We start from the raw sequence: 12,367 nt of genomic DNA, 5'->3' as shown, positions 1-12,367 counted from the left end.
ATTGATATTATGAAGAGTTAAATATTCACCTTTTTATAGGCCTTTACCTTTAATTTTAAGAACAAATATTTTGTTATATAGGACTTATTTATGACAGGGAAGGAATGGGGCAGACACCCTGATGGTTGCTTCTTTGTCCTTTCCACTCTTTCTTATTTCTATCTTACGATTAGTGTTACTTGCTTCTCTTCAAAGTATATATGTAGTTACCTCAAGTTTGCTTGGCTATTTTAGTCATTTACTTTAGGATGTAGGAAGTTATCTATATAGGAAGATACATAAGAAAATCTAAATTACAGTTTTGGTTTAGCATAGAATAAAATTGGAGAAATTTGGCTTAAAGAATTGTTCTATTTAGAAGGCCTGGCATGAAGAACTGGGATTTATTTGATTGATTATAGACAGATGTAGTCAGTGCTTCCCTGATAGGATTAATGACTCCAGTGGATATCATAGTTTATAAGAATGCAGATGCTTAGATGGTGTTAAACTATTTCTGCCTTCTTTTTAGCATTTTTTGTTAGTTAAGAAGTACCCTCTAGTATATGATTATGACTTACCAGTACATTATAATTTTTGTACAGATCTTGAGATCTTGAATTCTGTCTGCCTTCAGATTGCAGAAGAAAGAACAGGTTTTATTAGTAGAAAATATGTTCCATACAATCAGCATGTTACATGTGTTGCCATTTAGAGGGACTTACTGTAATTCCATTTTTAATCTGGCTAAAAATCATTTGTCCCATTTATACTCTGTAATTTATCAGATTGTTTTTGTTAGTAAACTTGATAGTTATGGCCTCTATAAAATTACTCTTATCAACTCTTTACTATAGCTACAACTTTAATAAAGTGGTTAAGTATGTGTATATTCTTGGAAAATTCACCCAATGAAGATTTTAAATCCTGTAGGAGACTATAAAATTTATTTAGTATGACTGATTTTTTTTTTTTTTTTTTTTGAGACAGAATCTTCTCTGTTGCCCAGGCTGGAGTGCAGTGGTGTGATTTTGGCTTACTGCAATCTCTGCCTCCCAGCTTCAATTAATTTGGCTCCCTTGCCTTCCTCACCTCCCAATAAGCTGGGATTATAGGTGCCCACCAACATGTCCAACTAATTTTTGTGTTATTAGTAGAGACAGGGTTTCACCATGTTGGTCAGGCTGGTCTCAAACTCCTGACCTCAAGTGATCTGCCTGCCTCAGCCTCCCAAAGTGCTGGGATTACAGGCATGAGCCACTGTGCCCAGCCTAGTATGACTAATATTTATTGATCATTAATTTGTGTCGGACACCTGCTAGGGTCTGGTGAATGGAACATGGGCCTGGTCCTCGAAGAACTTGTTTTGAATAGGCAGACACAGAAATAAACAATGTAAAATATGCTTTATTAAGGTATGTTTAAAGAGCCATGAGAGTCTGAGATGACGAAAACTAATATTCTGTCAGGGAAGTCCATGGAATTTGTAGAATCCTGCTGGACTTTGAAGGATGGTAGGAATTTGACAGGCAGTGAGACCAGGGAGGGCTTTTCTGCCAGAATGAACAAAGGCAAGAAGTTGTGGAAGCACTGTTTAATGGTGGGTTCTAGGATTAGTTTGATGCGAACACCAAGGAATATCGATGGAGAGGAGGCTGGAAAGGTAGACTGCTTCTAGGTTTAGGTGAACTTTATATGCTTTGCACAAGAATTTTGATTTTATTTTGTAAGCAATATATCAGAACATTTTTTAAAAAATTTGTTTACCTCATTAGTTCTGAAGATAATTTATAGAATCTCTGTCATTAAGCCAATAGTACAATGGACAGTTAAGGTTTTTTTATTTTTATTTGTAAAGATAGAGTCTTGCTTTGTTAGCGGTACAGTTATAGCCTGCTGTAGCCTTGACTCTTGGGCTCAAACAATATTTCCATCTCAGCCTACTGAGTAGTTAGGACTACAGATGTGTACCACCGTGTTTGGCTAATTTTTGAATTTTTTTTTATAAATGGGGGTCTTACTATGTTGCTTAGGCTAGTCTCAACTCCTGGCCTCAAGGGATCCTCCCACCTAAGCCTCCCAAAGTGTTAGGATTACTGGCATAAGCCACTGTGCCTGGCCAGCTAAGGTTTTTGATGTACAGTAGAATAGGACATCGGATACAGTAACATGAAAAGTAGCCAGTATTAAAGTTGTAAATTTAATATATTGTGTGAGTAATTGAAATGGGTTGTAACAGGTTTTATCAAATTTATTATAAATTTGTATAGTGTTAACATAGAAATAGAAACTTTGTAACCTCCTTTTTATTCCATTTTTAGTGAATACACACACATTATAGGTTAGTTTTTTTTCTAATGTAACTACGATGTCGAAGTGTATGGTTAATCTTAACTTAAAACTTTTCTCCAAGTGAAATGTTTAACAAAAAGTATTTATTGGTGATCACACAACATATCAAATTAACCTTCCTACTTAACACACTTGAATTACTGAAAGAACAGGATTTGGTTTGTTTTTTCAGGTAATTCAATGTGGTAGTCATTGTAAGTAGCTCTGTTTTGTCAGTGTTTGTGGGAATAGGGATAAGTTCAACCATGATAGTTTTAAAAAGTATCTATATTGACTGTATAGCTGAGGGATTCTTTAAAAGGAGCTACATGTGGTTTGTATTTATTGTATAATGTAAAAATAGGTATTGTCACTGGGGGAAAAGCATACAGACATGTAAACAAATGTATCATCAGCACTAAATAAAAATTCACTAATGTAAATTAGTGGTCAAAGAAGTTATATGTTGAAATGGAGGAACTCAGAGGTTACTGTTGCCATCTCTTTGAATTATTCATAATAAATTTTATGGTAGTGATGAGTTTTTATGAGTTTCCTACATGAATGGAAAAAAATAAGGATTGCTAAACTATAGAGGAAAGACATTATAGTCATAAACATTCATTTAGACATTAAAGATTAAAGGTGTGTTATTTCCCAGACATTGTACTAGGCAATGGGGATAAAGAGTAAGCAGATACAGTTCAGTAGGAAAACCACAAATAATTACTCTACAGTCTTGAATCTAGACCTTGCTTTGACCTCATCAGAGTTTCTGTCATTTCCTGTAAGTACTGAGAGATATTTTAGAAGGGACAAAATATTAGGAATACTAATTGATCTTTTTTTAAAAAAGATTTATTAACTGGAAATTATCCTGCTTTTAGGCTTTAAAACAGAGAGAAGCAATCCTGAAACTCATCTTGAAAAATGAAAATGTAAGTAGAAGATACAATTTTTTCCCCATCCTATAAATATGATGTTCATAAAGTTATTTTAGAGAAAAATGAGGAAGGAATCTGAGAATGATATACCCCACGTTCCCCAGCCCCTGCAGCCACAGACCGGTACTGGTCCATGGCCTGTTAGAAACTGGGTGGCACAGTAAGAGGTGAGCTGTGGGCTAGAGCTCCACTTCCTTTCACATCAGCAGCGGCACTAGGTTCTCCTAGGAGCGCAAACCCTATTGTGAACTGTGCATGCGAGGGATCTAAGTTGCTCGCGTCTTATGAGAATCTAATGATAAATGTAATGCACTTGAGTCATCCCAAAGCCATGCCCTCCTTCTCCACTTCTCTGGGTCTGTGGAAATATCATCTTCCACGAAATTGGTTCCTGATGCCAAAAAGGTTGGGGCAGTGATATACCTTTCAATTGGACCTGAATACTCTTGGTTGCTTATGTAACTCAGTAACTATGGTATATTCGAGTTAAAGATACTTTTCTTATGTTTTTAGAGTGATGCATTTTTGTATCTGTACGTTAAAATGCTCTGATATTTTCAGACTATTCTCTGATTTTATGTAAAATGCATGTTTTTCTATAGATTTTGTTTTTTACTTAATTGCATTTTTTAACCTTTCCTGTGTTGCTGAAAATTGCAATATTTTTTGAAGTTTAAATTTAAGAAGTTATGGTTAATCAAAATCTTCAATAGCTTTTGTGTTTAAGAATTTTTTAAAATGGGTAATATGGTCACATGGTTTAAAAATTAAAATAGTATATTTAACAATATACAGAGAAAAATCTTCCCTCATATTTACCTGTATATATTTCTTTCTTTCTTTCTTTTTTCTTTTCTTTTCTTTTTTTTGAAGCAGAGTCTTACTCTGTAGCCCAGGCTGGATTGCAGTGGCATGATCTTGGCTCACCGCAACCTCTGCCTCCAGGTTCAAGCGATTTTCGTGTCTCAGACTCTAAAGTAGCTGGGATTATAGGCGTGTGTTACCACACCCAGCTAATTTTTGTATTTTTAGTAGAAATGGGGTTTCTTCATTTTGGCCAGACTGGTCTCAGTTTCCTGGCTTCATATGTGATTTCTCTCTTCTTTTATTTATTTTTTACATAAAATATGAATAAAACATGCACACTGTTCTATGCATTGCTTTTTTTACTTGCCTATGAGATCTTTCCATATTAGCATCTAGTTTCCTTATTCTGTTCTCTGTTTTTGCACTACCATAGGATTCCATTGTATGGATATTGTGTAATTTAGTTAATCAATGCCACATTGAAGGACATTTGGATTAATTCTGGTCTTTCACTGTTACAAAAATGCTGTATTTAATAACCTTGTGTGTATGTCATTTCATACATGTGCAGGAATATTAGTAGAGTGAATTATACAGGAGTGGAATTGCTAGATCAGAGGTTAGCGTGTTTATAATTTTGGAAGCTATTGCCAACTGGTTTACTCATATTCCCATAATAAAGAGTCCCTCTTTTCCTATAGTCTTGCCAACAGAATGTTATGGAACTTCATGCCAACATGATAGGTAGAAAATGGTTATCTCTTTGTTTTTTTTTCCTTTTTGGAGATAGCATCTCTCTCTCTCTGTTGCCTACCCTAAAGTGCAGTGGTGTGATCAGTGCTCACTGCAGCCTCAAACTCCTGGGCCCAAGTAATCCTCCTGCCTCACCCTCCCAAGTAGCTAAGACTAGGAATGTATCACTGAGCCTGGCTCATTCATGCATTCATTCATTCATTTTTCATGGGATCTTACTGTGTTGCCCAGGCTAGTGTTGAATCCTGGACTCAAGCAATCGTCCTGCCTTGGCCTCTGAAGGCTGGAATTACAGGCATGAGCCACTGCACCTGGCCAAAAATGGTTATCTCATTAAAGTTTTAATTTGCATTCTTTAGGGATGGAATGAATATTCTATGTTTAAGAACCATTAGAATTTTTTTTCTGTGAACTGTATATTCATATATATTGTCCATTTTCCTATTGTAGTACTCCTTTTTATAATAAATCTGTAGGAATTCTTATGTATTATGGAGGTTTACCCTTGGTATGATTGGAGAACATAGTTTTTTTATTTTATTAGGGTTTTCTTCACCCCCTTTATGACTTTGAGATTTTGAATATAAATTTAAAGGCCTTTCCCACTCCTAAGTTTATAAAAGAATTTTCCACACTTTCTAAGCTCTTGCTACTTATTTTCCCAAAACTCAATAACTACATATAATTGAATAACATAGTATTCTTCTTTATCCCAAACTTGATATCTAAATCACTGTTAGAACTCACTATATAAGCTAAGGAATCAAATAGATTCTCATAGTGAATAGGCCTTAGTAGAGATGCTACTTTTATCAAAATACCTGTATTTGTATGGTTTCCTTCCTTCCTTGAATCACTATAAATCCCATGGCTAATTCTTCTCATACCTGTATTTGTATGGTTTCCTTCCTTCCTTGAATCACTATAAATCCTATGGCTAATTCTTCTCCAGCCATGCCCTACTTCCACACTTCCTATATTTTTTCATTATATCTCACCTGTAAATATTTTTGTTTTATCTCTAAAAGGATTCTTTTTTTTTAACTTAGCCTCATTTCCATGTTATACTTACGAAACAGTTGACAATAAGTCATTAGTTTCATTATCTAGTCTATGTACAAGTCTCTTGATTATCTCTTTCTAAATGTCTTTATTTTTTTAACCATGTATTTGTTTGACTCAACATCCATATAAATTTCCTAATTTGCAGTTATTTGATAGTTTTTATGTTTCTTTTAATTTTTAGGTTATAGGTTTTTTCCTCATCTTGCTTCCTTTCCCCGGCCCACCCTTTTAAAATTATTTACTGAAGAAACTAGGTTGAGTTTGGCCTGAATTTGTCCACAGTCTGGGTTTTGCTGATTGCAGAGGAGGAGTTGTTCCTCTGAAATTGATAGCTGGGTCAAGAGACCAGATGAGATTCAGGTTGGTGGGGAGGAGACACAGGACAGCACAGCTTTTTAGGTTCTTCCATCAGCTGGTATGTTCTACATTTAAATCTTTAACATAGTTGGAGTTTACCTAGATAGATGATATGCAATATGAATCCAGATTTAGTTTTGTTTTTTTAGACGGATACCTAGTTATCCCAACACCATTTTTTTGTGTGTGTGACAGAGTCTTGCTTTGTCGCCCAAGCTGCAGTGCAGTGGCATGATCTTGGCTCACTGCAACCTCTGCCTTCCAGGTTCAAATGATTCTCATGCCTCAGCTTCCTGAGTAGCTGGGATTACAGGCACACGCCACCACACCTGGCTAAGTTTTGTATTTTTTAGCAGAGATAGGGTTTCACCATGTTGGCCAGGCTGGTGTCAAAGTACTGAGCTCAAGTGATCCACATGCCTCAGCCTCCCATAATACTGGGATTACAGTCATAATCCATCATGTCTGGCCCATTTTTTTTTAAATAGCCATCTTTTCCTCACTAGAGATGCCAGTTTTATCAAATTCTCATATGTATTGGCTGTGTTTGTGGAGTTTAAATTCAGGTCTTGGTCTTTTGTGTCTTTATGCACCAGCATCATACTGTTTTAATTATTGAGGCTTTGTAAGTTTTAATATCTGGTATTTCTGGTTGATTCTCATTTTAAGAGAATCTTTTTGATGTTGAACTTTTCTGCCCAAAGGCATATATTTCTGAATTGTTTACTTTTGTGTTTTTCAGTAGTGTTCTAATGATGTATTTGTTTATTTATATTTTTTATTTTTTGAGACAGAGTTTCACTCTTGTTGCCCAGGCTGGAGTGCAATGGCACAATTTTGGCTAACCTCAACCTCCACCTCCTAGATTCAAGCGATTCTCCTCCATCAGCCTCCCAGGTAGCTGGGATTACAGGCATGTGCCACCACGCCTGACTAATTTTTATATTTTTAGTAGAGACAGGGTTTCTCCATGTTGGTCAGTCTGGTCTCGAACTCTGAACCTCAGGTGATCCTCCCATTTTGGCCTCCCACAGTGCTGGGTTTACAGGTATTTATTTATTTTTTAAAGAGATAGGGTATCTTATCAAGCAGAGTTCCATGGAACTTAAAAGAAAGAGAGAGAGAGAGGGTCTTACTTTGTTCTCACTCTGTTTAGTGTGAGTTTTTTTTTTTAGGATCTCACTGTATTACCCAGGCTGAAGTGCTGTGGTGTGATCATAGTGCACTGCAACCTTGACCTCTTGGGCTCAAGTGAACCTCCCACCTCAGCTTCCCAAGTAGCTAGGACTCTACCATGCCCAGCTAGTTGTGTTTTTTGGTTGTTTTTAAATTTTTTTTTTTTTTGTAGAGAAAGGGTCTCTCTCTGTTACCCAGGCAGGTCTTGAACTCCTGGCCTCAAGCTATCCTCCTGCCCTGGTGTCCCAAAGTGCTACGATTATAGGCAGGAATCACCATTCTAGGCCTATTTTCTTAAAATATATCAAAATAACATACAGTGTATGCAAAAGTTTAAAGAACCTAGAAAATTACAAAGATTAGATTAGTGGTTATGAATCATTTGTGGTGGGGAGCATATCATAGAGCCCTTTAAGAATGAGCTAAAAGTAGTCTTTTCTAAAAAAACTACATTATGTACATGAAATATGTATAGTTTCAGAGAAATTCCAAAAATCCTCCATGTTTTTAGATAAGGAACTTTGTTCCTAGATAAGAAATCAGTAAATTATATTTTGCCTTTTAATTGAATTTTTGATAACTCTTTCATAGAAACATTGTGTAATCCTGGCACTTTGGGATGCCAAGGCACCAGAGGTCAGGAGTTCGAAACCAGCCTGGCCAACATGGTGAAACCCTTTCTCTACTGAAAATACAGGGCCGGGTGCAGTGGCTCACGCCTGTAATCCCAGCACTTTGGGAGGCCAAGGTGGGTGGATCATGAGGTCAAGAGATCGAGACCATCCTGGTCAACATGGTGAAACCCTCTCTCTACTAAAAATCCAAAAAATTAGCTGGGCATGGTGGCGCGTGCCTGTAATCCCAGCTACTCAGGAGGCTGAGGCAGGAGAATTGCCTGAACCCAGGAGGCGGAGGTTGCGGTGAGCCGAGATCGCGCCATTGCACTCCAGCCTGGGCAACAAGAGCGAAACTCCGTCTCGGAAAAAAAAAAATACAAAAAAACTTGCTGGGCATGGTGGTGGGCGCCTGTAATCCCAGTTACTTGGGAGGCTGAGGCAGGAAAATCGCTTGAACCCAAGAGGCAGAGGTTGCAGTGAGCCAAGGTTGCACCACTGTACTCCAGCCTGGGCAACAGTGAGACTCTGTCTCAAAAAAAACATTGTGTAGTTGTAGTACTGTTTAGATAAAATACAGTTGGTAAACCTTTAACTTTTACACTGGTGAAAAGTTTAGAGAAGAAAATGAAGGGGATAGTTAACAAGTTCTATTGAATTAAGACGGCTCTGGTATGGCTAGAAATTTAACAGATATTAGAAGGTAGTTACTGACAGTTTTGCAGAATTCAAGTTAACCAATACAGTTATTTAATTTAAACCATTTTAATGAAGGATCATATTGCATTATTAGAAGTTTATAACAGTTTTGAAATATAATATGGTCTAGTATAGCTGGAGAAGATGCAGATGATTTACATATAGCTGATTAATGTGAATACAGGTGATGAAATTTAAACCCCTTTTCTTGTAACATAGCCATAATTTACACAGGTTATTAAGTTTTCACATTTAAACTTAAGAAGTTACTCATATCAGTGCTGGGCATGGTAACTCATGCCTGTAATCCTAGCACTTCAGAAGGCCATGGTGGGAGGATCACTTGAGGCCAGGAGTTTGAGACAGATCTGGGCAACATGACGAGACCTCATCTCTACAAAGAAATTTGAAAAATTGGGTGTGCCTGGCTACTCAGGAGGCTTAGGCAGGAGAATCACTTGAGCTCAGAAGTTCAAGGCTGCAGTGAATGCACCACTGCATTTCAACCTGGGTGACAGAGCAAGAACCTGCCTCTTAAAAAAAATAATAAAATAAGAGAAAGAAGAAATTATGCATGTCTCTAAATTTTGGTATTTAGTATTCTGCTTTCTTAAACAGGTACTGTCTTTGTAAATTCTTTTAGAATTATATTTTTCATGGATACAGAGAAATTTTTTTTTTTTTAGATGGTCTCCATTTTGTCACCCAGTCTGGAGTGCAGTTGCATAATCTCAGCTCACTGCAGCCTTCCCGGGCTCAAGTGATCCTCCCACCTCAGCCCCCTGAGGTAGCTGGGACTACAGGTACATGCCACCACACCCAGCTAATTTTTTGTATTTTTGGTAGAAATGGGATTTCACCGTGTTGCGCAGGCTGGTCTAGAACTCCTGAGCTCAAGAGATCCACCCATCTCAGCCTCCCAAAGTGCTAGGATTACAAGCATGAGCTATCACGCCTAGCAGATACAGGGAGTGTTTAGCATTCTGTTTCTTATTCATGAAAGCACAAAGTATTAGTCTCTAATTTGTTTTATGTTGCAAAATATGAATGCTCTCTGGATAATTGCTGACATGAGAACATCTCGTCATTTCCCACTGGTTGGTATTTATATGCTGAAGCCTTACTCTACTTCTATAATATCTGAAGAAAATTCTTTTAATTTTGTTAAAATGCCTCAAATCAGTATCACATATATTTATTTAGTAAACTGAGCACCGTCATTCTTATAAATTGTGGAGTTGAATAAGGGGTTTTTTTTTTTTTTAATTCACATGAACTTCCAGACTTTGAGTTCTTCTCCTCTGAGTAAAAGTTTGAAGGTTTTGAAATGATACTGTGTTCTACTCTTTTGCAATTCTTTATTGATAGGTACTCCTTAACATGGTTTGCTTATTTTAAGATAATGCAGTGATTTTCGCTTAAGGTTTTACGTATAGAAAGAATTAGCACTGATAAAATTTATGTACTATAAAAGTATTTTGTCTGACTTTAAGAGGTAGCTCCTGAATTTACTTTTATATGATATAGCAGAATTTTTTTTTTTTTTTTTTTGAGACAGCCCTGAGGGTTTCCTGCATTCTAACTGACCAGCCTGGTCATTCTAGCCAGACTGGAATGCAGTGGTACAATCCTAGCTAACTGTAGTCTTGAGCTCTTTGGCTCATGTGATCCTCCTGCCTCAGCCTCCTGAGTAGCTAGACACACCCAGCTAATCAAAAAAATTTTTTTTGTTGAGTTGGGGTCTGTATTAGTACATTCTCAAATTGCTGTAAAGAACTACCTGAGACTGGATAATTTATGAAGAAAAGAGGTTTAATTGACTCACAGTTCCATAGGCTGTACAGGAAGTGTGGTTAGGAGGCCTGAGGAACCTTAAAATCATGGTGGAATGTGAAGGGAAAGCAAGCACATATTACCATGGCAGAGCAGGAGAAAGAGGGAGTGAAGGGGGAAGTGCCACTTTTAAGCCATCAGATCTTGAGAGAACTCACTATCATGAGAACAAGGGGAAATCTTCCCCCATAATCCAGTCACCTTCTACCAGGTCCTTTTCCCAATATTAGGAATTAAATTCAACGTGAGACTTGGGTGGAGACACAGAGCCAGACCTTATCAGGGTCTCATCATGTTGCCCCGGCTGGTCTTGAAATACAATTATAAATGTAAAATGCTTAGAGTACAGAGATGTTATTTAAAAGTATACTATTAATGGTGGATATAATAATAAACAACTGCACATAAGTAAGTGCCATTCTTTCAAGCTGTTTTAAAGTCTGTTAACTTATTCTGCTATTGCTGCTTATACTCAAAACCTTTTTTAATTTGGGAGTTGCCTTCAGAGTTGCCTAATGAAAAGAGTTCTCATTATTTCATGGTTAATCTCAAAGCTAATAATCTTACAACAAAATGAGCTACTTTAAGAGTGCTTGCTATGTGCCAAGCATTTTGGTGAGCATTGTTTTATTTAATCATTTCTCTAAGGAGTACATATTAGTCCTATTTTACAGCTGAGGAAACTGAAACCCAGAGAAGTTATGTAATAACTTGCCCAGGATTACACAAAGACGTGATGGAGCCTTCTCTTAACCATTAGGGTATGGTACCTCTTAATTAAATCTTGCTCCCCCAGTGACTGGAATCTTCTTTTCTTTGTTTTCTTATACTTCGTTGGTTCATCTAACTGTATCATCTTGTTAGGCGCAAGATTTGTGAGTGGGTAGAACATAGGGTGACCCAACAATGGAGTGATCCAAAGATAGGAGAAAGTGTTGGATGTTTAATTTTTAACATCTCGGAGTATAGTTTGAAAAGGCTTTTAAAGTAGTATGTTAAATGTATGACATATTTCAAACATATAAACAAATAGCCTTATTGTCTTCTACCCATATTTAATAGGCAATTTTAATATATTTCCACATTTGTTTCATATCTTTTTTCTTTAAGTACAGCCTTAAGCAACCACTGGCCACCTTCCACTGTCACCATCATTGGTAACCTGCTGTCCAGGAGTTGGTAGAGTGTATCAATCCCGTGCATATATGTGAACAGATGCCTCATATATGTGTATTGGTATAGGTTATTTCTACCCTTTTACAAACAGTAGAAAAATAGATTCTTGTATATATTTGTCTCCTTAAGGACATTTAAGAAGAGTTTCCCATTCACAAAAAATTAAAAACTGTACACAGGAAAGAATAGAGAAGTCTGACTGTAATCAGGCTCAAAGCTTGTATGTCACGGGATAACATGAACAAAGTGAAAAAACAAGCCACAACGAAAATATTTGCAACCCTATATTCATCAAAGGACTAATATCTAAATTATGTACATGTATGTCCATTAGATCACAGGTGCTGTCACCAGTCCTAACAACTCACTGATGTGGCAGTACATGAGGCATATGTTAAAAATCTTCTAGTATTGTGAATTTGTCCATTTTTATATGTAATTACATGTTTTGAGGCTATGTTACATGTATGTCTACAAGTACCGAATTGTTATGTTTTTCTAGTGAATTTTTTGTCATTTTATAATGGCTTTTATTCTCAGTTACGCCTTTTGAGTAAAAATTGGATGTCACTAGATTTTCTTTGTTTTTATTTCAAATGTAACACAAAGCCTGTTTTTTTTTAACCCTTCAGC

General features: G+C 36.7%; 1 protein-coding gene across 6 annotated transcripts in view; it reads left to right on the top strand.

Annotated features, from left to right (window-relative positions):
• Positions 1-12,367, top strand: part of ATAD1 (ATPase family AAA domain containing 1) — a 53,925-nt gene that overhangs the window by 35,833 nt on the left and 5,725 nt on the right. For 5 of the 6 annotated variants that reach the window (XM_010333301.3, XM_010333300.3, XM_003922437.4 and 2 more), the window contains one exon: positions 3,198-3,248. In XM_010333301.3, the coding sequence (XP_010331603.1) occupies positions 3,198-3,248 (51 nt within the window). Of the gene's footprint in view, positions 1-3,197; positions 3,249-11,232; positions 11,320-12,367 lie in introns of all 6 variants that reach the window. The other variant, XR_012512875.1, reaches the window with a different exon arrangement.

Source organism: Saimiri boliviensis, chromosome 12, assembly GCF_048565385.1.
Source record: "Saimiri boliviensis isolate mSaiBol1 chromosome 12, mSaiBol1.pri, whole genome shotgun sequence".
Taxonomy (NCBI): domain Eukaryota; kingdom Metazoa; phylum Chordata; class Mammalia; order Primates; family Cebidae; genus Saimiri; species Saimiri boliviensis.
The sequence above is the reverse complement of the archived record's forward strand: the minus strand, read 5'-3'. Positions and strand labels throughout refer to the sequence as shown.